At 35.5% G+C, this 26,694-nt stretch overlaps 2 protein-coding genes across 2 annotated transcripts; both read right to left on the bottom strand.

Moving 5' to 3' along the window:
• Positions 1–6,720: 6,720 nt before the first annotated feature.
• Positions 6,721–7,671, bottom strand: LOC122105202 (olfactory receptor 5D18-like). Its single transcript, XM_042676350.1, has one exon. The coding sequence runs from the start codon at positions 7,669–7,671 to the stop codon at positions 6,721–6,723; it is 951 nt and encodes a 316-aa protein (XP_042532284.1).
• A 10,044-nt stretch (positions 7,672–17,715) lies between these two features.
• Positions 17,716–19,980, bottom strand: LOC122104726 (olfactory receptor 5D13-like). Its single transcript, XM_042675664.1, has 2 exons — positions 19,884–19,980; positions 17,716–18,698 (listed from the first exon to the last, which is right to left on the bottom strand). Exons 1-2 carry the CDS (start codon positions 19,978–19,980, stop codon positions 17,716–17,718), a joined length of 1,080 nt encoding a protein of 359 aa, XP_042531598.1.
• Positions 19,981–26,694: the final 6,714 nt, after the last annotated feature.

Below are 26,694 nucleotides of genomic sequence, written 5' to 3'. Positions count from 1 at the left end.
TATTTGTAATGGGTATGTTTTTCTTTCCCACTAGTATCATATTATCAAGTACTCAAAAATATTTATTTCACTGCGGTTTGTGGAGGTTTGTCTTAGAAACAAATTTCTCTCTGGCCATTGACTCACACAATGGCCATAGGTAATTGCCAAACATTCAAACAAAATGGAATAATGTAAGTGTTTTGAAAATATTATTACAAGTTTCTACTTGGAACACAGTCTGTCTGTTGTATATATTGTTGGACAGATGAAGAGACAACTGGTTAATTTTTAGTAACTTAGAAGTGTTGGTCTAGGAGAAAACATATATAAGATTAGCATGAGCACTTGATATTTTTAATTCATAAAGTGTCTAATTTTAATAAATTCACACTGTTTGTCCAAAATAAATGACTGATTCTGGAAATCACACATACCTTGGTCTGTAATGGGAAATGTCTATGAAAATTTCTACTTCGGAATCTAGGTAGACAACTCAGCTGTAGAGACTCACAAGAGACTAATGGATATTGTGCACTGTTCTGTTAATCACAGGTGTGAAAGGACGCTTCTTCTTAATTAGGAAATCCAGTTAATTCCATAGGCAATGGTCACATAGGGTAAGAAAACTGAGTTGCACTGTCCTCCTACAATAATGACTCTTGAAGAAACTGGTCTTTAAATATTCTCCAGCTTACATGGGGGGAAAGATCCCTAGATAATGTGCCTAAGTATAAATGAATAATATTTATGGCAAATATTTTATTTTTATAATATATACATATATATATAGAAAATATGTATGGGCAGAATTTTAATCAAAGTATTCCTTACAATTTTAACATTCTTTGTATTTAGTCTTCACTAGCAAATTTTCTACTAACAAATTCTAACACAAAGCTTCCATCTTAACATCAAGAAGACTCTTCTCAAACAATATTATTAAAATAATCTGGGGTGTTGATTTTCATAATTATTTCTACGTTTGAACATCATGGATCATAGAATATATATAATTGATATATGTTATAGACTCTATATATTTATGTGCATGATTATTTTTTTGGTGCCAGTACTGGGACTTGAAGTTAGGGTCTGGGTGCTCTTCCTAAGCATTTTGCTCAAGCCTAACAGTGCTCTACTACTTGAGCCACAGCTCCACTTCTCGCTTTTTTTGGGGGGGAGGTCTAGTCGTGGGGCCGGAACTCTGGGCCTGGGCACCTCAGCTCTTCAGCTCAAGGCTAGCGCTCTACCACTTGAGCCACAGTGCCACTTCTGGCTTTTTTCTTTTTGCTTATGTGGTGCTGAAGAATCAAACCCAGGGCCTCATGCATGCAAGGCAAGTGCTCTACCACTGAGCCACCTTCCCAGCCCTTTTTGCTTTTTTTGACAGCTTATTGGAGATGAATCTCATCAACTTTCCTGCCCGGGCTGGCTTTGAAACACAATCCTCAGATTTTTAGCCTCCTGAGTAACTAGAATTATAGGTATGAGCCACCAACACCCAGCCATAGGATGTCTTTATAGAACTGAATTACTTACATTTTTGGTCCTTAAAAGATATTGTTTTCATCTTGAACATAGAAGAAAAATAAAAATACTGATTGATTCATAATCCTCATGTTCATACACATATATTTGGACATGATTACACAACATGATTTTATACTAAATTTTCATCCCACTGTGGTTAATTTCCAATTCTTCTTGAAACCTGTCATATCATCCTAATTGATTGGATCAATGGCCCACTGCTTGTTTTCATTCAACACCTTCTGGCACTCTAGAATCCTTCCCCACAATTTTAATTTTTTTTCCAGCCATTCAGAACATTGGAAACAACTGATTTTATCTCATTTTAATTTTGATGAGTTGTCCAACCATCGCTGAGTAGTTTTCCTCAAACCTTGAAATGCAAGTTCTACATATTACACTCAGTAATTGAAAAAAGTAAACTAAGAGAGATGCAAAGTGGAGCCTTCCTGCAATCCAGGCACTTGGAAAGTTGAGATAGAAAGATCATTTATTCAAGGCCAGCCTATGCTACATAGCTGGAATATCTCTCAGAAATATAATATTACCAATCATATCGCAGTGGGTACAGTAATCACTGTAATGAAATTACCCTTGCTAATATTTTAAAGTAATCAACATGTTGGGAAGCCTAATTAGTTTAGCACAAGGGACACTACTTCACCAAATAAATAAACTGCACCAATGTTCATACTATTCACAAAGAAAAGAAAAAGGATGTGGAATCTATATTTTGCACTTTTTTTACTTTGAATTGAAATTTTCCTCAATTTATCAATCCAGCAATGTCTCCTGTGTCATCTTCCTGGCTCCGCTGCCTTCCCATCACCCTTTGTGCAGACCCTCCCATAATCCTGGATGCATCAGTAGAGAGAAAAGAGAAATCATACAATGTCCCGATATCCCTCTATCTTATTTCTACTGTCACCTGCAGCTATTTCTGCAGAATGTGGCTGGCTAGTTTAATGATGCTACTATCTAAACATACCTCAGCCTCTATGACAATAATTTAAATCTTTAGGACAGCATTGAGTTATATGAAACATCAAATTTAACCTATTCTCCATGGATGTCTACAATAACTCCCAAGAATAACTTAAGTTTATTTAATCAATTTGCATAGACTTTTTTCAATGTTGTCTTGTAGAGACTCTATTTGGTGTCTTCTCGTTGAATACATTGGCCCCATTTCTCCTCTAAAGTTTTATCCTACGTCCTGTTTTAATGGTATGTTGTAATATAGATCTTCCAAGAAAACTTTCTGGAGACCAAATATCAACACTTTTCATCTCTATTTTCTTTATATCTTTATGATGACAGTATATCTAAAATGACTAGCACACTATGCTACATTTTATTTATACTGTTATGTATATATTGTAGTCCCTGTTTCTGAATTTATTACTTTCCTGAGGACAAAGAATACATTTAACATGTCATTTAAAGTCCTGTTCTATTCTTATTTTACCTGGCCATCAAGTAAATGCAAATTGAAACAACTCTGAATTCCATCTCACCCCAGTAAATTGGCCAACATCGTGAATTCGAACAACAAATGTTGGCAGGGATATGGGGATAAAAGAACCCTACTATACCATTGGTGGGAATGTAAAATAGTACAACCACTATGACAGCTTTCTGGAGATTCCTCAAAATACTAAATGTAGACCTTCCCTACAACCCACCCATATCACTTCTGGGCATCTACTCTGAACAACATGAGCCAGGATATGATAAGGACACTTGCACATCCATGTTCATTACCACTATTCACAATAACCAAGATATGGAAACAGCCCAGATGCTCCACAGAGATGAGTGGATCCAACAACTGTTGCAAATATATATAATGGAATTTTACGAAGCCATTAGAAAGAATCAAATAATGTCGTTTGCAGGGAAATGGATGTAACTATAACAAGTGATGTTAGGTGAGGTAAAACAAGCTCAGACAGATCAATGGTGCATGCACTGGAATATGACAAATTATACATAAAGTGACACAGAAGGATAATACATACTCTCAGGGGAGAATCAGAAAGGCACAATGCCTAAGTGCCTCTTCCTATCTATATAAAATAACATACATACTGAAACAAACTCCAAGATAGAGAAGCAAAAGAAAAACCTTTTGTTTCAGTTTTTAGTTTTTGATGATTCTGTCTTCTTTACCTTATGTATGGTGCATTCCAGAGATCGGTGGGGCACAGAATTCAAGGGGAAAAGAGTGAAAAAGTGCAGCCATGGAGCTCACTGGACACTGGTGAATGTGAAGTTAAAACACATGGGTGGGGATGGAGGGAGGGAAGGACTGAGAGAGAGGGAGGGAGCAGGAGACACTGTGAGAAAGGAAATGAACTCATTACCTGACTCATGCAATCCTTCCATCCCTCACCTCCATGATTACAACAAAGTAATTTTTAAAAAACCTCTAGTCTATGTAACACAGAAAAATGAAGGTCATAGTTTTCAAATGGCCCTAGCAAACTGTCTTAAGCACCATAATGTATTTCATCAACTAAAGTAATGATATATCATGATTTCTTTGCACACCAAGAAAATTAGAATTTCTCTTTCCCAAAGTATTTCATATGAAATTGCAAAGAATGTCAATAATAAAACAACTTACCTTAAGCCAATTATGCTGAGGTGCATTGTAAATGGATTATACCATTGCTCTAAGTAATAAACTATACGCACAGTCTTTCCTAAAATTCATTCTTATCCACTCATAAATTATTCCAAACAAATGTACTAATTCAGTAGAATGGTGTAAAAGAGGCAATCGTGACAATATCTTCAACTGCCAAGCCATTTGGAAGAGGAGTCTCAAGGAAAAGACCCACACAGAGCGTTTATGCCTCAATGATCAAGCTGTTTATTTCATGTCTATCCGCATGACTCTGGGGACATTGACCCCAGGGGATCCTGAGAGCTTGTTGTGTGAAATATAAAGAAATTAGAGGAAACTTCCTCTCCTGTTACTTACAAAATATTTTTGTGAAGAATCAAAGTGAATTCTTTATGTCTTGAAAAATATCTAAAATTCCATTTCTAATTAACCAGAAAAAAAGAGTAGGGCTAGAACCAAGGGGGATCAAATCTTTCTAACTACAAAAAAGAAAAGTTATTCCAATAGTGCATTTTATGCTAAATTCCTCCTGACAATGATATATGCTCATTATTATATTTCAATAAAAACGCCTTTTATTATTTTAAAACATTTGTCACCACTCACTTATTAGAGCTTTTTCTGTAGTTTTCTTTTTTCCTCATTCAATCTTATATTCCCTTTTTATTGGTATGATTTTATGTAGCATTGAAATAATATCTTCTGTGATATGTTAGCAAATTAGAGAAAAGGCTATGATTTAATTAGGTCTTCCTGGAGGATCATTAATAGGGGGAGGTATATAAACATTAAATAAAACCAGAGAGTTACCATTAGAAATTCAACATGATATGAAAATACATTTATGTAATATGGTTAGCATACAACATATAATACTTTCACCACTAAGTTACTATTATTTCTGGATATTATCCCATTAATCTTGCATAGTATCACTAAAAGTCTTATCATGAGTGATCAAAACACAAAAACTACACCATTCCAGGCCGCCAAAATTTTAATCAATTCACACCATGCAATTTATACATAGAGTACAGATAGCTACACAGATTTAGCTGTAGTTTATTTCTTTTTGTAATGCATAATGCTAATTGCAGTTCCAAGAGTTTAATTTATCGTACAGCCATCATCATCATTGTAAGTGTGCTTATATAACTTGTGCCAAATGTAGTTTTTTTATATGAGGCTCACATAACTTAAATTCAATTTTTGCTCTAAAATATACTTTTTAAATTTTATGCAGTAATTGATTGAATATTTAGGTAGGTTTGTATGTCTTCTGGTTGACAGACTAGTAAATATTAAATAAACTATATGTAAACCTATAGCTAAATACCATAATTTGCTGAAATATTGTTTATGTTGCTTAGTAATTGTGAAAACACAGATACAATGTGAATGGAATGCACTGGAACTGAAACTATTTTATTTGGTCATTTCCATAGAATTGGTCTTCCTTAGACATGACCTATTAATAGCAAGAGGTTCTAGAAAATTCTAAGCCAGTCATCAATGGAAAACTTTGTAAAATTTCCATGATAATAAGATAATAAGCTATTTCTACATTAAAGTTTGTGAGTAATATATATTGAAATATAGAAAAATAGTTTTGTGTTTATATGACATCCAGCCATGTGGCTTTTCATTTCTATGAGCCAGAAATAATTCCTTAACATTTACATTGGGCTTATCTAAATGGCTATCATTGGTTATTGAAATGTTATGAAGATATGACACAGATATGTAGGCTTGAGCAGCTTTATTGGAATGTAAAACAATACACTGATACTCAAAAATAAATGATGCATAACTTATTTCTACCACCTGCCAGCTTAATTTCAGTCTATTTTCATAAAGAGAAGATCTTTATTTAATGTGAATTCATCTATAAATACTAATAGCTTGTGCTAAATATAGTCTTAGTCTGAGTTTTCATAATTTAAATGCTTTTTCTCTCTTAAAAGGTATTTTATTTCAGTTCTAAGATCCTAGTTAATTAAATCACAGTATATGCAGGAGGGAAACTCCATGAAGTAAGCAATCCAACAATTAATGATCAGTTGAGCAAAATGAGTCTCAGAAAATTAAAAATGATATTAGAAGTGGGGAAGGGAGGTAGCTAGAGATAGAGAAAAAGGGAACAGATGGAGTGAGAATGGTCACTATACTAAATGATAAAGAAGGAGGGAAATGTAAAATGAATTTGAGTGGGGATCGTGATGGTGGGTCTGAATGCAAAGCACTGGTGGCTCAAATGGAATGTTAACCTCTGCTACAACCTTTTGAATTTTGGAAAACGAAGAAAAAAATACTTTAATATTTCGGAGCGTTTGATGGTATATGAGTGATAGGCATAGGATGTCTAGTTATTCAATTCTGAAGGAGAAACTGGAGGTTGTATATTATATCCCTTGGTGAGTCAAATTATAAGACATGAGGAGTGGAGTGTGAATTTATATGGACATGTGTCATCTATAAAGGCAGTAATTGCAATAAGATCAAAGTACTACTCACTTAATTCCCAAATGTGATCAATTTAATATATATATGGCATATAAAAATTATTTGAATTATAATCAAATCAATTGGGGATGCAGTTTGGAGTGGATAAACCTCCTGACTGTCTCCTTCACATCCTTGTTCCTCAGGCTGTAGATGAGGGGGTTCAGCATGGGGATGAGGATTGTGTAAAGAGCAGTGGCCACTTTCACTAGGAGCCACGAACTTTTGGAGCTGGGCACACAGTAAAGCAAGAGAATGATCCCATGGAAGATGCTGATGGCAGTCAGGTGGGAGGTACAAGTGGAAAAGGCTTTTCTCAGCCCCCCCTTGGAGGGCATCCTCATGATGGTGACAACTATGACCACATAGGAGGCCAGGGTGATCAGGAGGCTGCAGGACTCACTAAATATCGAGATGAATAAGCATGCAATCTGACTGAAGGAAGGATCAGAACACGATGCAGAGAGGACTGCAGAGTACTCACAGCCAAAGTGATTGATGATGCCAGGTCCACAGTAAGACAGTTGCCAAAGAGAGTAGGTGAGGATGACCGAGCAGAGGCCACCGTACAGGTAAGTCCCAGCTATGAGGAGCGCACAGAGCTGGCGGGACATGGCAACTGTGTAGAGCAGAGGGTTACAGACGGCCACGAACCTGTCATAGGCCATCACCGCCAGCATAAACATTTCTGTAATCACAAATGTACATCCAAAGAAATACTGTATCATACATCCTTCTAAGGTGATAATTCTGTTTTCCACAACTAAGATCTCCAAGAGTTTGGGTGTAAACACACTGGAATAGCACATATCCAAAAACGCAAGGTGGGTGAGGAAAAAGTACATGGGCGTATGAAGCTTGGGGTTGATTCTGATGACCACAATGATCCCCAGATTCCCCACCACCGTGACCATGTAGATGGTTAAAAATATAAAGAAGAGGGGTGCCCATAGGTGTGGGTATTCAGAGAAGCCGATCAAGGTGAATGTGGTCACGAAACTCTGGTTTACCAGATCATAGACCATGATCCTGCATTCAACAAAGTAGTAAGCAGAAAGAAAAGAAAACTGAGCAGGGGGTCCTGCAAGGGTGCAAAGCAACAATGCAGCAGAATCCCAATAGATCTAGTGAAGACAAACCAGGGTCAACTGGAGTCTGTGATTCTTCTGCTTTACTTCATTCTTTGCGGATCATTTTCATGGCTTCTGTGTGTGGACAAGTAGCTTTGTTTTTCATCACTGTCATTTCCTTATCTGAAACAAAATCATAGTACTTGCCAGTAGCATTTTAAGCAGAGTATTTAGAAGAGTATCTAATACTGGAAATATTTATAGTAAGATAAAATATGAAAACAAAGGCTATATTTAAACATATATATATATATATGTATATATATATATATATATATTAAGAGAGAGAAATCATAAAAGCATTGAGCAGATTTCATTGGTAACATATTCATGCCTGGTAGTAATGAGGAAATTTTAGCACATTGAAAATGTAAGAAAAAAGGAAAATATTAAAAAATGGAGAATTTATCTCAAGGGACATGTGTTGCTCCTTGTAATGAGAGTTTGCATTCTCTTGGATGCTAGGAGATGGAAGACCCTTAAAGGAGATAGAGGATCATTAAGTGATTTCTTTAATAATTCCTCTAAAAGCTATTATATTGTGGCCATTGTCTCTACCCACCTCATAATTATTAAAGAGGCTTAACACTCAAGTAAATGCTATCCTAAGGAAGAATTTTGGAGCTATTTTAAATGTTTCATAATGATTAAGTTGTGCAAGTTATATAGTCTGTCTGTAGTACATACTTTATTCAGCAGGAATGTATTAACAATGAAAAACTCCCAAAAATATATTGTTAAACTAGAAAAACCTCATTCAAAACACACAAACATGATTCAGGTCTAGGCCAACTGAAAAGAGGTAGATAAGGAAGAAAGCAAATCTAAATATGAACAAGTAATAAAAAAAGTACTGTTTTTGTTATCCACAAAGGAATCCAGACATTGAAATTTCAGATAACTGAGCCTGAATAAGCAATTCTAGACATAGATGTAAAGATTTAATAAGCATATTAAGTCATCCGAGAAGAAAGACAAATCATTAAATTTTCCATGAAACCTGCCACTTTGGGTCTTAGGTAGAGAGCATCAGCCGTAGCATTACATTCTATTGTGGAAATGAGGGACCTGGGTGAACTTGAGTCTGTTGGCAACATGTGTTGATGAAAAATGCTTGTTTATTTTTACTTGTTATTATCCTTGAGTAATCATACAAAGGGATTTCAATTCAGCATGCCAATTTAAGAATATAAGGCATCTTATCAATTTCACCCCTTCTGGTTTCAATAAAGATTCTACCATTTGTCTTGAAGATAAAATTCCCTGAATGTTTAAAGCACAACTCATATAATGATAACAACCTAACCTTTGTGAAAATCTTGAAAGAATGGTCAAGACAGACATAAGAGAGATTTAAATGAAAGAATCCCTGACCTTTTTCATATTCTTTGAGATTAGTAACCATTACTAAATTTATACTGGGCATTTTTTTGCATGAATATACCTCTTCTCACATCTACAAGATCTCTCTTCAAATCTTCTCATTGAAAGAATTTAAGGCACTGATTATCATATTCAGTTCTATATAACTACAAAAGATATGCCCTCTGTTGTTGATCTATCTATCAATGCCAAGTAAGGGTTTTACTTGTCTTGTATCAACACACATAAACTGCAGATAATCTGTGGACTAAGTTTGCTCAATCTTTTCCTACGCCATCATTGGTGGAGGGAGTACTGACCAACCACAAACTCCATTATTACAGGTTTTGAATTTGAGGACCAAACTGGTTATTGTGCATTGATTATTCCATTTTATTCCCAGCTTCGTTCTTCTCTAACCCCCCACTGCAGTTGTGCATCCTGATAGCCAGGATAATTGGACTACTGGCATAGTCACCTCAGCTCTCTACCTAGAATCTCTCCCTAAAATTAAAGGTTCCCCCTAAAATTTCTGATCACAACTAGGGAAACTTGTTAAACATTTCTCAATTCTTCTTCCTTCTCAATTCTAAAAGCATAAACTCTGCATATGATACTCAGTAGTTTACAGAAGAGACTAGGAGCTGGTTGAGATGGGACCTGAAATCCAAGCACTTGGTAGGTTGAGGCAGCAGGGTCATGATTTCAAAGCCACCATGAGCTACATTCCCAGATTTTGTCTCAAAAATATCACTGGGATGAACAGCATTACACAGATTGTGGTAAGACTATAGTGCTAATTTTGTGAAAGTTATCAAGTCTGAATTCAAACTTCTACTAGCTTCTGCTTCTAGAGCTATTTGCTATGTAATCTTCTTTTTCTTGTTGTTTTTCAACTCCTGTCCTTTGTCATCATAAAATGACCAAGAATTAATTTTTTAAAAAGAAAAAAATGAAAATATTCATCACTCTTCTTTCTTACTATTGTAAGGCAATAGTGCTCCTTGCTAGTGTGTGAAACTACAGACCGGCTTTGGCTGAGACCTTGAAGGAAATAATTCAAGTGGTTTCATAGCACTTCGTTAAGAAATTCAACTGAAACTTTTCTATGTGAATCTCTACCTAATCTCCCACGAGGTAAATAAAAATGTCATTTTGACATTTTGTAGAGTATTAAAAAGTTATTCCATTTTCATTTCTTTTTCTTCAAAAAAATGGCCATGTTCTTCTATAATGTTTCCATTGTATACTGTTTCTGTGGTAAGTTTTCCACATAACCCAGTAAACATTCTGGTATTCAGATCTTATTATTTTCTCCTCATCTATTTTTCATTGTACCTATATTATCACAACATATTTTAAATGCACAGGGTATGTTTCTATCTTGTAGGTATATTCTTGTCTGTGTGGCACTCCATGTATCTGAATTTATTACTTATCATGAAAACAAAGTTTACATGTAACATTTCATTTGAAAGTAATCCTGTATGCAATAAAACAATTAAGGACATGGTTTCAAACTCAGTCAAATGAACCTAGTAAAAAAGGTGAACATCCAGTTTAGCAGTTTAATATGTAGCAGTATTTAAAATTAGTAGAAACAATTGCCCTTCAGCTGACATAGGTTTATTTTTATCTCCTCGGGATTTCAATAATTCTGATATAGGATGGAAAAGATTCCCCTTGTCAAAGGAACTTACCAAAAACAGATTTTCCTGAAGTACATTTCAGTAGATATTTCACTGCCTTTATTCAAAAACTACATGCAAGGGCCTGGCATGGGGCTGAAGCTACACACACACACACACACACACACACACACACACACACACACACACATTTTCTATTTTATACACACACACACACACACACATATTCTAGCCAGCTGGAGGACCTGATTAAAAAGTAAATAAATAAAAAGGTAAAATCTGCATGCACAATCTTCCCCAAATTAAAATAGTCTCACAAATTTTACTAAATAAAGACAGTGAATGATTCTTGAGAAGTATAATTCAAGAGGAAAGGAGAGATGGCATCTCCATGAGTTTCTAAACCTTTTGGCAAAGTTGAGATGTCTTGAATTAAAGATTTTCAACCTATGGTCCATGATTTCATTGTTTGTTTCTTCTCCAGCTGCTTGCCTTAGGGGAAATGCACCCTGGAGATGCCTGATAATTTGGTGTTATAAACTACAAACAAAGAAATGAGAGGAAACCTCCTTGTATGCTGCTGAAAACATGATTTCTTCTAGATCTTACAGTAATCCATGTAATTTAAGAAAACCCTTACTTTATTAGAGAAATTGTACAACTGAAAAACACATGAGCAACTACAATAAAAATATGAATAATTATGCATGTTTCAATATCACCAACATGATTACACTTTTGCTTCACTTATCTATACACACTATACTTCTTTTTGCATTCAACCAGGTTAGAATTTTCAGATGATGAGGGGTACATTGGCTATAAATATTGTGCTATAGATATATGTTATTCAAAACAGGCACAGAAATCAAAATCATAGCACTGATATTTTGAGTCAATATCTTTGTATTTATGCACTACTCCTGTGAGTTCCAAGTCAGGGGTAAATATGGTGGCAGTAAAATTACAACATATTCAAATGTTAACACAATGGTTGTATTGTATGTGCATGATAAATACAAATGATTGCAAATACATGTACATGTAGTATATGTATTTAAATCTTTATATACATCTATATACACACATATAATATATGATGTAATTATATATTTTATATTACATTATATATTATTAATATGTTAATATTATACAATAAATACATTATATTATTAATATTTTAATATATAATTTAATATATAACTATATAAATGCATGTAATAATATAGATATATAATATTATATAAGGTATTATATACAATAATAAATTATATACATTATTGTATATAATAATTATACATTTTTATATTATTATAATTATTATGTATATAATATTATGTTATATATTACATATGTTATATATAATATATTATTATGTATTATACATTAATTATATAATAAGTTATACATAATTTATAATAAGCATATAGGTATATGAAATTGTTTATCACCTGTATCAATACATTTCATGTTGTATTTCAATTAAAGTGATTACCAAGATTAAATACTGAAAATTACTTTAAAATCTAATAAAATAATCAGATTCAAAGAGTAACTGAGTGCAAGTGGCTTAGACTCACAATCATAGCTACTCAAAGGGCTGAACTCTATGGACGGAGGTCCAAAGCTAGCCTGGGCAGATAAATCCAAGAGACTCATATCTCCAATTAGCCAGCAAAAAGCTGGACGTGGAGCTGTGGCTCAAGTAGTAGATTCTCATAGCAAGTAAGAGGAGTGAGCCAGCAAACCTAAAGCTTTCTTCTGTATGTTCTATTAATATATATATATACATATATAATGTGACATATGAATCATGAGTAAAAAGATGCAAGTAACTAAAAACTATATAAACACAAGACTACATAAACCATATAAACACAATGTGTGCAGTGAGTTCTATTTTTTTTTATTGTGAAAATACTGTACAGAGGGTTAGAATTACATGAGCAAGATAATGAGTACTTTTCTTATCAAGCATTGTAGCCTCCTCCTTTGTTTCCCCTTCCCATCCCATCCTCCTCCCCACCTCCCCCCATCCAACCCTCCTCCCCTCCCTACCAAAGTTGTAAAGTTCGTTTTTGAAATAATAATGACTTGTACATCTCATTGTTGCAATGGGTCCAGCTGTATCCCTATTTAAACGCTTTGTTTTTCCCTTCCCTTCCACAAATTATACCAACATCAAATACAGTGAAAGCAGGGGTTATACCGTGGGAGAGGGACATACAAAGCAACAAAGAAATAATCTTATAAATGTGTTAGAAACAATCATTAGTCTATATTTTTATATACCAGAATTCCATTCCACTACCCCCCAAAACAGCATGTACTTTGGGTCAAGATATTCATTTATATGATGGTAACATATTTTCTGCTCACAAAATATGGTTCCATTATAACAAGAAAAGTTTATTTCAGTCAGGTGGTAGTAGCTCTTGCCTGGAATCAGATACTCAGGAGGATGAGAGCCTAGAATCTTAGCTCCAAGCTAAGGCCTTGAGAGTCTTTTCTCCAATAAACCACCAAAATCCCGAAGCAGAGCACTAGCTCAAGTGATAGAGCATTAGCCTTGAGAATAAAAGTTAAGGGAAAACACCCAAACCCTGAATGCAAGCCCAAATTCCCCGCCTCCCACACTAACAAGAAGAGGAAGAAGAGGAAGAAGCGGAAGAGGAGAAGAGAAGAGGAAGAAGGAGGAGGAGGAGGAGGAGGAGGAGGAGGAGGAGGAGGAGGAGGAGGAGGAGGAGGAGGAAGAGGAGGAAGAGGAGGAAGAGGAGGAAGAGGAGGAAGAAGAGGAAGAAGAGGAAGAAGAGGAAGAAGAAGAAGAAGAAGAAGAAGAAGAAGAAGAAGAAGAAGAAGAAGAAGAAGAAGAAGAAGAAGAAAGAAGAAGAAGAAGAAGAAGAAGAAGAAGAAGAAGAAGAAGAAGAAGAAGAAGAAGAAGAAGAAGAAGAAGAAGAAGAAGAAGAAGAAGAAGAAGAAGAAGAAGAAGAAGCAATGGAAAGACTTGGAAAAAATTATATTAAGTGAAGTAAGCCAGACCCAAAGAAACATAGTTCCCATGGTTTCCCTTATTTGCAATTATTAGTATATGTCTGAGACAAGGAGAAACGGTCAGATAAGTTGATGTTAGGTGAAATGAACCCCAAGATAAGGACTCAAATGGTTTTACTTTCTTGTTCTTATTTCTAACATATTTTTAAGATGATTTTTTGTTGCTTTATATGTCTCTCCCCCACGGCATAACCTGTTTTCACTGTATTTGGTGTTGGTATAATTTGTGGAGGGGAAGGGATGAAACATGTTGTTTAAATAGGGATACAGGTGCACCCATTGCAATAATGAGATCTACAAGATGTTATGTCGAAGAACGAACTTTACAACTTTGCGGGGAAGGGGGAGCCTGGAGGGAGGGAGATGGGACAGGATGGTAGGGGAAACAAAGGAGGAGGCAACAATGCTTGATAAGAAATGTACTTATTACCTTGCTAATGTAATTGTAACCCATCTGTACGGTATTTTCACATTAAAAAAAAGAAGAAGAGAAAGAAACATGATTCAGTTTTGCATGTCTATTCTCAGTAACAATTGCTGGATTTCTTTTTTTGGGGGGGAGGGGAGGTATGGTCGTGGGGCCTGAACTCTGGGCCTGGGCGCTGTCCCTTAGCTCTTCAGCTCAAGGCTAGCTCTCTACCAGTTGAGCCACAGCGCCACTTCCGGCTTTTTTCTTTTTGCTTATGTCGTGTTGAGGAATCGAACCCAGGGCTTCATGCATGCAAGGCAAGCACTCTACCGCTGAGCCACCTTCCCAGCCCCCAATTGCTGGATTTCTGTACCATTTCTTTTTTACCTAAGTGTGTGTCATCACTCCATGAAAGATTGGATTAGCAAGAGCCCACAGAGGCCTCAGCATTTGTTCTTATGTCCTAGAAGTTGACACATATTACAGCTTTAAGGTAATGCTGAACATTAGCCATAACTAATAATAACTAGTTATGTATATAACTCGTATAACTAATGTAATTAGTTACAGCTATTATAGTTGTAATTATGATCAGTTTAGGGGCTAGGGAAAAAAATTTTCAAAGCAGAGGCAATGAATTACAATGGCAGTCTGTTTAAATTAGCATTAGCCATTTTGAAAAGTTTGTATGGGCTACAGAATCCTTGGGGACTTGGAAATTACACCACCTGTAGCATTCAGGTTGACGTGTAGTTCAACTTCTAGATACCTTTGTGGCCAATGCTAAGAAGCTGTAAAGAAAGATGCAGAATGAGAAATGAAGTAGAGGAGGGTGTAGAACTCTTCAGTGTAACCAAGCTGCACTGGAAAGAATAGTAAGAACCCAGAGGAGGTGAGGAGGAAGAAGAGGAGGAAAATAGCCAAAGGAAACTCTCTAGTGAAAAATCTATAGGAGATACTCCAACCACAGTGCACAAAAATCAAACCAGACAGGAAACAACTTAAAACTAAAAACACTACTAGGCACCCGTGTCTCATGTCTGTAATCCTAGCTGCTCAGGCGGCTGAGATCTGAGGATCACAGTCAAAACCAGCCTGGGCAAGAAAGTCTGTGAAACTGTTTTCTCCAATGAACCACCAGAAAACCAGAAGTGGTATTGCGGCTCAAGTGGTAGAGGGCTTGTCTTGAGCTGAAGAGCTAAGGGACAGCACCCAGGCCCAGAATTCAAGCCCAAGGCTGACAAAAAAAAATCAACACTAAGGTTTACAAATCACAAATCAGCATCAGGAAAAAGAGGAGACAATATGTGAAGGAAGGACTAACGCACAAAAAAGCTGGATGTGTGTCTCAATTAAGAGAGTGCCTGCCTGGCAGATGCAAAACCCTGAATTCAAATATCATATCACCAAGGAAGGAGGGTGTCACAAACAATGTAAAACATGTTTGAGAACATAAATATAATTGGATTTATAGAATTCATACAGGTATCAAATATCATCTTGCATCCTATAAAGACATCACTTTTCAGTTTTCAATATGCCATAGTAAAGTAACTTTAATTCAAAGGAAGTAAACATATGTCTAACATTTAAACACTTCTAGTAAAATAGCTTATTATATACTATGAAAATTAAAGAATGTATATATATATATATATATATATTCCTAAACAATTACTTGTAATATTGTAAAAGTACTATCATAGCATTCACTCATATGGGATTGAAAATGTCCAGGGAAACAATTACCATTTAACAAACGAGTAAATCTCAAACGTGTGGTTTTATCTTCACCATCAGTAGATAAGCTTTAATCCTGATTAGAAATATACAAAGAGAAAACACAAGTTATTATCATTACTCTCAGCCAAAACAATCTGGTGACAGCACTCAAAATACCTGTCATAATAGAAAACTACAGTCAAATCAGAAAAAAAAATCATGAACTGCATCATATGTGACATAAAATTATCTAGCTTTACCAAGAACAAATGTGTTCAAAGAGGTAAATGTGCTCATCATATTAGGACATGCTCTCTTCTGACTCCCATTTCTCTTGGCTTCTAGAATTGCACTTTGGCAAGAGGTTGACAATATTCTTACCTTATTATTTTGAACATTGTCATGTGACTGGCTCTGAGTGACACAATAATAACACAGGATAACCCAAAAGGAAGGCATGATATTTCAGTAAATATACTATCTGTGCAGTTAACATTCCTCTCAATAAAACAGCTGTAGAATTAAAGTTTTTGGAAAGATGGAAAACATTAAGGATGGAAATTGAGGATTCATTGCTCAAGCTGACCCAGTAATGTAATCAAATACTACTTCAATGATTTTTAACAGAGAAACTTCAGCAAGTTCATTGATAGATGGATTCAAGTTGTATTTCATCATATGTTATGATTTCTTAATGTTATCAATAGGTCACACTTATGGGTATTATGTCAATAACAACATCCTGGATGTTATATTGTTCTATCATGAGGGAACCTGGGTAAAATAATGGACATCCTTTCATATTGTTGCACGAAATTCCAAATAAACTTTGAATAATATATTAGTAACATAGAACTTCATTATAATCAAGGACAGTAAGATGTTGGGCACATTTTTATAAAATGGAAGTGGAGGGATATTAAACATGTTTAGATTGATTTGCAATGGAACCAGAGCACTGACAATCTAAGATGAATAAGATTTAAGCTACCAGCACAACTATGTTTATTGCAGCATTATTTACCATAGCTAAGATATAGAACCAACCCAGATGCCCCTCAGTAGATGAATGGATCAAGAAAATTTGGTATATATACAAAATGGAAATCTGTAACTCCATCAGAAAGAATAACATTGCCCCATTTGTTAGGAAATGGAAAGACTTGGGGAAAAAAATGATACTAAGTGAAGTAAGTCAAGCCCAAAGAAATATAGGTCCCATGGTTTCCCTTATTTGCAATAACTCGTATATGTCTGAGACAAGCAAAAAAGGTCAAAAGCTATGTATATATGACCAGATAAGATGATGTTAAGTGAAGTGAACTCCAAGATAAGGACACAAGTGTGTTTTTCTTTCTTGTTATTGTTTCTAACCTATTTATAAGGTAACACATGATTTATTTGTTGCTTGGTATGTCCCTCCCCTACGAAATAACCACTATTTCCACTGTATTTGATGTTGGTATAATTTGGGGAGCAGAAGGAAAAAACAAATTGTTTAAATAGGGATACAAGTGGACCCATTGGAACAATGAGATGTACAAGTCATGTCGAAAAACGAACTTTATAACTTTGGCAGGGGTTGGGGGGGGGGGAGTCGTGGAGAGGGGAGGTCAGGGATGGGAAGGGGAAACAAAGGAGGAGGCAACAATGCTTGATAAGAAATGTACTCATTACCTTGCTCATGTGATTGTAACCCCTCTGTGTAGTATTTTCACAATAAAAAACTTATTAAAAATTTTTGGATCAACTTGTATAACCTCTTAATTGGGCAGTGATGAGCTTCCTGACTGTCTCCTTCACATCTTTGTTCCTGAGACTGTAAATCAGTGGATTCAGCATGGGGATGACCACGGTGTAAAAGACAGAGGCGATCTTGACCATCAGCCATGAGCTTTTGGTGGTAGGAACACAGTAGAGGAAAAGAATTGTGCCATGGAAAATGGCAATGGCGGTGAGGTGGGAAGCACATGTGGAGAATGCTTTGTAGCGCCCCCCGGTGGAGGGCATTCTCATCACCGTGACGAAAATGAACACATAGGAGGTGAAAATGATCACCAGACTGCTGATTTCATTGAATGTGGCAAAGGACAAAAGGATCATGTGACTAAGGGAGGGGTCAGAGCAGGACACAGCAGCAATGGCAGAATGCTCACACACAAAGTTGTTTATAAACTTTGTCCCACAGAAGTACAATGTCAATAAAAAATACACAAATATGAAGGAACACACCAGACCCCAAGAGTAGGATGCAGCCACCAACAAGGAACACAACTTCGGGGACATGGCAACTGTATAGAGGAGAGGGTTGCAAACAGCCACAAATCGATCATAAGCCATGGCTGCCAGCATGAAGGTCTCTGTTACTACACAGATACATGCAAAGAAGAACTGGCTGACACAGCCTGCAAAGGAGATGCTTCTGTCCTCCACAATCAGGTTCTCCAGGAGCTTGGGGGTGACAACAGAAGAGTAGCAGAAATCCACAAAGGACAAGTGACTGAGGAAAAAGTACATGGGGGTGTGGAGCTTGGGATTGAGTCTGATGATGAGGATCATGCCCAGGTTGCCCAGCACAGTGATGGTGTAGATGGTGAGGAAAACCAGGAAGAGTGGTACTTGGAGGTCCGGATATTCTGAGAAGCCCAAGAGGATGAAGCTCACCCCAACAGTCTGGTTTTGTTTGATCCTATGGACAAAATACAACACTTGATATAGTGAGATCAAAGCTGGTATTATTCATAGATAAGGGAAAGGAAGAAATTAGAGGGCATTGGGCTCAGGGATAGAGTGCTAGTGAGTAAACCAGCTCTTGTGGCTACATTAGTCAGTAGATGAAATTGACGTTGGTATGTTTTACAAAATGAATGGCAAGGTTTTCTTTCAGTTTTCTGAGAGGAAAACTAAAACTTACAAAACAAATCACAGTATACTAACCTATACTGTACAGAATACACTGTACTATATCTCAAGTAATAAACCTACCTATCCATGCAATAGGAGATACTTGAGGAGATCAAACTATTGTTAGGGCACTGCTGCAAACTGTCAAATCACTGTTAATATTATCTGAGATATTTGTGATAAAAGCCTCTTACTCTTGCTCTTGCAGATTAGCCACAGTTCTGAGGAAAATTTGAATTTATTTCTTACTCAATGGCTCTTAGAACCTTCCTGATGGCCTGAGTAAAGTAAGCAAATAACTATCAGCAGACAATTGTTTATCCCATTCCAAGGACAACATAAAGAAGCTACACGTAGTCACAGGTGTCTGATATAAGAGCGAAACTCTGGCTCCTGAAGGCTTTCTCCAGACCATTACTATTAAAATAAATTGCAGTAGATGTGGACCTTGTTGATACATGGTAAATGAGCCTGAAACTGCTTATATTCAGATTGCCGGGGTAGCAGTTCCCTTAGTGGCCCTGTAGAAATCCTAGGAATGGTGGAAAAACAGTCCTTCGTTTGTGTGGGAAACAGTTTTGATTGGAACAACTATGGTCCTTCATGTACATGGAGGACTGGATCATGATGGATGACAATACAGTCCTTAATCTATATGTAGCATTACCTTAGTTCACCTAAATGCAGATACCCTGCCCACATTCCTTGCTGGCTACTTAAGTAGCCAATTCAGATTATTTTGTCAGCTAGCTTGAACAAACCTTCATTGTTGACATCAGTTGTTGCAATGTTAAGTTCACTCAAAAGTTACTCTCCAGTGTTCTTTTTTAGTCTTTTTCAGCAGTAGGGTAGGCTGAGTACGTAAACACAAAGAAATGATGGCAGAAAAAGCAGGAAGACTATAGTAGCCTTGGAAGGGGTAAAAAGAAGCCACCACGCTGGCAGTGGAAACAAGGGCAGTGGTAATGAGAAAGCAATGGAAGAACTCCAGAGCAGGGCACAGCTGAAACCTCTGGAGCAGCAATGATGGAGACAATAAGGCTGTGGATAGCGGAAGACAAGAAACTGCAGGCTCCGGTTACCAGAAGATTTATAGACAGCTTCCATGTGTTATTGGTCTTGGAAATCACACACCCTCAGCCTAAGAGCTATGATATTTTCACTGTAGGATTGGAGATGGCAGCATATGAGGCCTATCCGAGAGCAATAACACTACAAGGTCCTTCCCATTGCTGTTGGCGGCTTATCGCAGGATTCACTGCTACTGAGAGTTGAAGAATTAAAGCAGCCAAGATCTGGGTCATTGGTGGCTAGAGCCGCAAGGGACCCTCTAACCTAAGTGAACAGAATCAGAAGACGAAGCCTGGGACAATAATCCTTTAGTACTCATACCTTGGATTTATGAATTTCTGGGCCTAACCACAATGCCTTTGTTGCTCAACAGGCTATGATGGCAAATTCTTGAAGAACTTCTGCTCTTTTACTCACTATTCCTATCTAGAGAGAATCACATGATTCTTGACCTCTGATAGGTAACCATAAGACTCACTACAGCCATGGAAACCTAGGTCATAATAAGAGTCACTGTAAATATCTCCTTCAACCTATATTTACTAAGAAGTATTCACTGGGAGGACATACCTAAATTTCCTAGTTTCTTCACTGACATTATGATAGCATTTAGTTAGACCTGACAAAAAATATATGTTGACTTGTTTTAAATGCTGATTGCTTAATTGGTTCTATTTATTTGTTCTTCGGAGTTTTTGAAACTCCTAGTAAGTTAATGCTGAACACATTCTGGAAGTGTTATATGGGTAATACATTGAATGATTTCATTCATGTTTAACTTTAAAATTTTCAAACGGTTATTGCTTATTGTTGTTGTGTTTGTTTGTTGATGGTACTGGGGTTGAACTCAGGACAATGGTCCTGGTATGTAAGATCTCCAGAACTAGAGCTATACCCACACCTTTTCTGTTATTTGGATTTGTATAGTTTTGTTTTGTGTGTTTTTGTCCAAATGGAACCTTGCTTTTTATTTGAAGTGGCCTGGACCATGATTCTCCTATTTATGTTTTGTTTGAAACTGGAAAGATAGACACATGCTATTACAACCAGCTATTTACTGATTAAATTTTGACCAGAATGTTCTCAAACTATGATATTCATGAGATATTACCCTTGATGTAATGAGTACTGTAGAAATAAGTCACAGAACATAGTGGAAAATTATACTACTCATAAAAATATGGTTACAACGTAACTGTCTCTGCAGTGATAAAACAAGTAATAATGAATAATAAAATAATAATGAGTGAGCATCTTTACAGTTTACATGAGGCATAGTTTCAGCAGATTTATAAGTGAAAAACTATCACAATTCTAAAAATATTAGAAATGCAACCTATTTTAAACCATTTTTAGGATGTCTTCTGTTATTTTGGATCAAGTTTAAAGCTTTTTGAAGGTAGGTATAAAAGAACCATTTCAAACAGGAACCCAGAACACATTCACATGCTCTGAGTCATTACTTTGTATTAAAATAAATTTGCTTACGGTATTAAGTTGAACTTATTAGAACACACTTATTAGTATATACTTAAAGGATAGAACCCATAGCCTTTTACTGATTAATATGTGGGATTATAATTATTTAAAGATGAGCAGGTTCTGTGGTTATAAAAGTGCCTAGAAATATTTGGCATTCTTACACATAAAGGAAATACCAATTGAAACAACTGACTCTCAAGCATCAAACTAACCATAGTAACAAAGCTGAAGAAGAGACAGGGAAAATACAACCTTAGATACTCTGGGGTAGGGAACCAAACATGGCAAACATAGGGGAAAGCAGCATGTCAGTTTCCTAGATACATTCCTACTTCTGTAAATTATTCTAAGCTGAGATTGCTTCCTGCGTGCTTCTAGTAATTGGAAGAGCTATATAAAGATGGAGAGTCCTTGCAGTCTGGGTGACACAGGAAGACTACCTTAAAAGAAACACAAAAAATTTAAGTTAGTATTCCAGGTATCATTGTGAAAATGATTGTTTATAATATTTTAATGTGATATTTGCAACTTTAAGAATTTCCTTATATTTATTTAATGTAATCTTCTCTTTCAGTCTCTTTGGGACAACTGTCTAAATATAGATGTTGAGTGTTGATACAGTAACAACTTTTCTGTAGTGAGGATGCATTTCTTTATCTAGGGCCCAATTTCCTATGTGCAAATTTGCTGTCACATCCCAACCTCATGATTATAATTCTTTAGTCTTACAAATTCTATGGTGAATTTCCTTGTTACCTCGATTTGTAGAGGCAAACATTAAATTTTTAACCACAATTACAAAAAAATTCATTCTAACTTTTACAAACATACTTGTACCCCTCACCTACTCAGAGGTTATAAGAAATTTAAAGATAATAATTTTTATTTCCCTATCAGCTATAGCTTTCATTTTGTTGATGACACATGGTGAATATAAATTGAAAAACTTGAATGGATTCAGAATTGAACAACCCAAGTTCCTTGGTAAAATTGATTATATTTGGATGCTGTTGGGAAATACACTTGGCTCCTTGATCACTAGGTTATAATATTTTTTCTGTTAGAATAAAAATAACAGAAACACAGTGTCAACTCACCAAAATACAGAGGCAGCTGAGTGAGGCATCTATTGATTAGTAAACTCCAAAACTACCCTGCTTATTGTATAAGTAAAAGAAATATCTCTGAACCAGTGGAGTCCACAGTAGACTTGGGTAACTATTTCATATGATACACGTTTTCGGCCTGATGATGCAATTCAAACAAACTAGTCAAAACATTTCATACAAAAAGAAAAGAAAATGAAATACTGGTATGAAGCCTAGTCATACATATATATCATCATAACCTCTGGGGATGAGTTATCCAGGGAGTATCACTGAACAATGGTTTTGAACAATTAGATATACCAGAGTCCCAGGAGACAGCTTAGTTTTGCAGAACTTCCCTAAAGCCCTGGAGCGGTTGGATGATCAACTCTGCTCATTAACCCAAATTATGAATGTGTATTTCTTTACAGGGAGATGTAATTGTCCAAAAGGAAAAGTGAGCTATTAAAATAGTCTCCATAGAGGTGAGTGCCTGTGGTTCAAGCCTGTAATCCTAGATACTCAGGAGGCTGAGTTCTGAGGACTGAGGTTCAAAGCTGGCCCAGGCAGGAAAGCCAAGAGATTCTTATCTCCAATTAACTACCAGAAAACTAAAAATAGTACTATCTTTCAAAGTGCTAGAATTCTATCCTAGAGTATGGATGCTCAGGGACAAGACCAAGGTTCTGAGTTCAGGCTCATCAACTGAAAATATATATATTATATACACACAACTATCTAAGTATGTATATATAGATGTATAAATTGATCTATATCTATATATCTAGATATACAGTTATATCTAGATATAGATCTATAAATATATCATCATATAGATATGTCTGTATCTATATCTATTGATATACATATATTAGGTATAATATATATATGCATTTCTTTTATACATAATATATATGCATGATGTATAATATATGCATATATTATACATGTATAAAACACATTGTATATGTTATATATGTTATAATATATTTTATACATATAATTTATAAAATATATATATAATCTGCTGAATGCTAGAGTTCAGGGATAGATATCACTATTAATTGTATTAATATTGAATTTATTTTGCCTATCTTGTCAAAATATATAACTGTAATTTAAAACCATATATTAGCATATTAGCACAATATATGAACTGTATATATAAACGATATTGTAAGACTATATTACTATATTTATTTTTATCTTAGAGAATAACCTTTATTTTACATCGATGTTATATTGAGAAGTAAATATTCTCATCAATGTGTCTTCATTACACCTGATTTGTAAATGAACAGTTTGGTAAGTGGTTGGCAACTCTTTTCCCCCCTGTATTTTGTGTGTGGTCATGTGACTTGTTCTGAGTTATAAGATAACACATTGCTAAGCAAACAGAAACTTGTGGCATGATTTTCTATGTATTATAGTCAATTGTGACTTTGCTCCACGAAAAGACTGGTAGCCAAATATTCCAGGTAAGACAGCAACGATTAGGCCCAGCAACTGAAGATTCCTTGAACCAATGGGCCCATTCCCACAGTCTGGGCAGTTCTATGCCTCTCAGCATAGACACTCCAAGCTCATTGATGCATGGATTCAAGTTGTATGTCACCTGAGGTTAAGGTTGCTTATTTATTTTGCTTAAATTTCGTATCTGTGTGTTACATCAATACTGTGATTGTTATCCTGTGCTGTCATGGGGTGGGGGTGGGGCACAATGTAAAAATACTTGATCCTGCTCCACATTTTTACTTAACAATTCAAATAAATTTTCAAAAACAAATTTGTGACACACCATCACATTATTGGAGATGACAATCAGGTAGGCAGATAAATTTATAAAAATATACTGCTTTCTTTTACAGGTTCATAAACGAAATAGGTTTTGTGATACAAAAATAATTTTATTAACGTTAAATAATCATACAAGGGGATTTCAAAATAACATGTCAATGTATGAATACAATGCATCTTGATCACCATTCAACTTGGCAGTCAGTACAAAGAACCTTGATCAGTGTCTCACCCCCTCCCACACTGTCTCATCCTGACCCTTTCTCCCATTCCAAACATACCCTCAAGGTACTTGGTTCCAAAATCACAATGCCTGAGTAAAATGAATGCATTTGCCCTTTGTCTCTTCTAGGCTGACTTATTTCAGTTAACATTTTGTTTTCCAGATCTATCAATTTCCTTGCAAAAGATATTTTATTCTTTTTGTTGAGTGAATAAAAATTATACACACAACCTCATAATTATGTATATGAATACATACATAAATTCTTCCACATTTTCTTTCTCCTACATTTTCTTCCCAAAATACTTTAACCATGCTGGATTGCAGTCATTTTTAAGAAGATTTATATGATTTACATTATCTTTAAATTGCCATCTGAACATACTTTCTAACGTAGAATTAACTACAGATAGTTTTGACATGGAGAAATATTTGAAATAGAATTCAATCTAGAATGTTCAAATCATGAGTTCAATTTCAGAGTACAAATCTTCATGGCATATATAAAATACAACACTTATAAAGATGGGTTGACATAAAATCTTCACAGGTAATTACTCAATACATTACTAACACAGCTGGAAACATGGCTTATTCCTGCGATTCTATCTAGTAAGGAACCTGATGCTGATGGTATTGCTAAAGTTATTAGAATATACATATTAATATGTACTTAAAGGATAGAACACCTAGCCTTTTACTAATAAATATGCAGGGTTATAATTATTTAAAGCTGAGCAGATAGTGTGGTTATAAAAATGCAAAGAAATATTTGGCATTCTTATCCACAAATGAAATGACAATAGAAACACGGAGCTAAAAAGCATCAAACTAACCATAGAAACAAAGTTGAGAAAGAGGCAGGGAAAATATAACCTTATAAACTCTGGGATAGGGAACCAAACATCACAGCAAACACAAGGGAAAGCAGTATGTCAGTTTCCTAGCTACATCCTACTAATGTAAATTATTCTAAGCTGAGATTGCTTGGTATAGTCGTCCAATAACTGGAAGAGCTATATAAAGATGGAAAGTCCTTGGATAGTCTAGGTGATTCAGGAAGGCTCCCTAAAAGAAATACAAAAATTTAAGTTAGTGTTCCAGGTATCATTGTGAAAATAATTGTTTATAGTATTTAATGTAATAGTAGCAACTTCAAGGATATCATTATGTTTAATTAGTGAAAATATGAACTCTTCTCTTTTCTCTCTGACTTATGGCAAATTTCTAAATCTAGATATTGAGTATCCTTATACTAACAAAGTCTTCTCTAATGAGGATGGATTTCTCTACATAGAGCCCATGTTCATATGTGCAAAAGTGTTTTCATATACTAACCCCATGATTATAATGCTTTATTCTTTCAAATTGTATTGTGAACATACCTCATTGCCTCTCTTTGTAGAGGGAAACATTAAAGTTTTTAAGCACAATGTGCTTAAGCATACTTCATGTGCTCATCAGTTTAGGACATGTTGTCTTCTGACTCCCATTTCTCTTGGCTTGTAGAATTACACTTTGACAAGAGGTTGGCAAAGATCTTACCCTATTATTTTGAAAATAATTAGATGACTTGCTTTGAGTGCTACAATAATAACACAGGAAAATAAAAAAGTAATGTAAGGCATGATATTACAGTCAATATACTCTCTGTGCAATACACATTGCTCTCAATAAAAACAACTGTACTATTAATGTTCTTGGAAAGTGGGAAAACATTAGGTTGGGAAATTGAAGATTTATGGGTCTAACTGACTAGTAATGAAATCAAATATTAGCTCAATGACTTTCAACAGAAAAACTTCAGCGAAATCAGGGATAGACAAATTCACATTTTATTTCATTGGATGCTATGGTTCCTTCATGTTCTCACTAGGTCACACTTCTGTGCATCATATCAATAACAATATGCTGGATGTCATATCATTCTGTCATGAGGGCACCTGGGTAAAAAATAACTGAGATGTTTCCACATTATGGCTTAAAATTCCAAATCAACTTTTAATAATACATTAGTGAAACACAACCACATTATCATCGTGGACAATAAAATGGTGGACACAAGTTTTTAAATGGAAGTGGAGGGATATTAAACATGCTTAGATTGATTCTCTATGGAACCAGAGCACCAACAATCTAAGATGAGTAAGATTTTTAGAA

Source organism: Dipodomys spectabilis, unplaced genomic scaffold, assembly GCF_019054845.1.
Source record: "Dipodomys spectabilis isolate Male_0828 unplaced genomic scaffold, ASM1905484v1 ptg000030l, whole genome shotgun sequence".
Lineage (NCBI taxonomy): Eukaryota > Metazoa > Chordata > Mammalia > Rodentia > Heteromyidae > Dipodomys > Dipodomys spectabilis.
Note: the sequence above shows the minus strand (reverse complement) of the source record. Positions and strands in the feature narration are given on the sequence as shown.

Bases quoted from the DNA above. Each gene is read 5' to 3' on its own strand.
- LOC122104726 (XM_042675664.1), bottom strand. From the start codon at position 19,980: ATGGAAGCTGTCTATAAATCTTCTGGTAACCGGAGCCTGCAGTTTCTT. The intron at 18,699-19,883 runs GTTTCAGCTGTG...GAATAATACCAG, and splicing joins CCATCATTGCTGCTCCAGAG to CTTTGATCTCACTATATCAA.
- LOC122105202 (XM_042676350.1), bottom strand. From the start codon at position 7,671: ATGGTCTATGATCTGGTAAACCAGAGTTTCGTGACCACATTCACCTTG.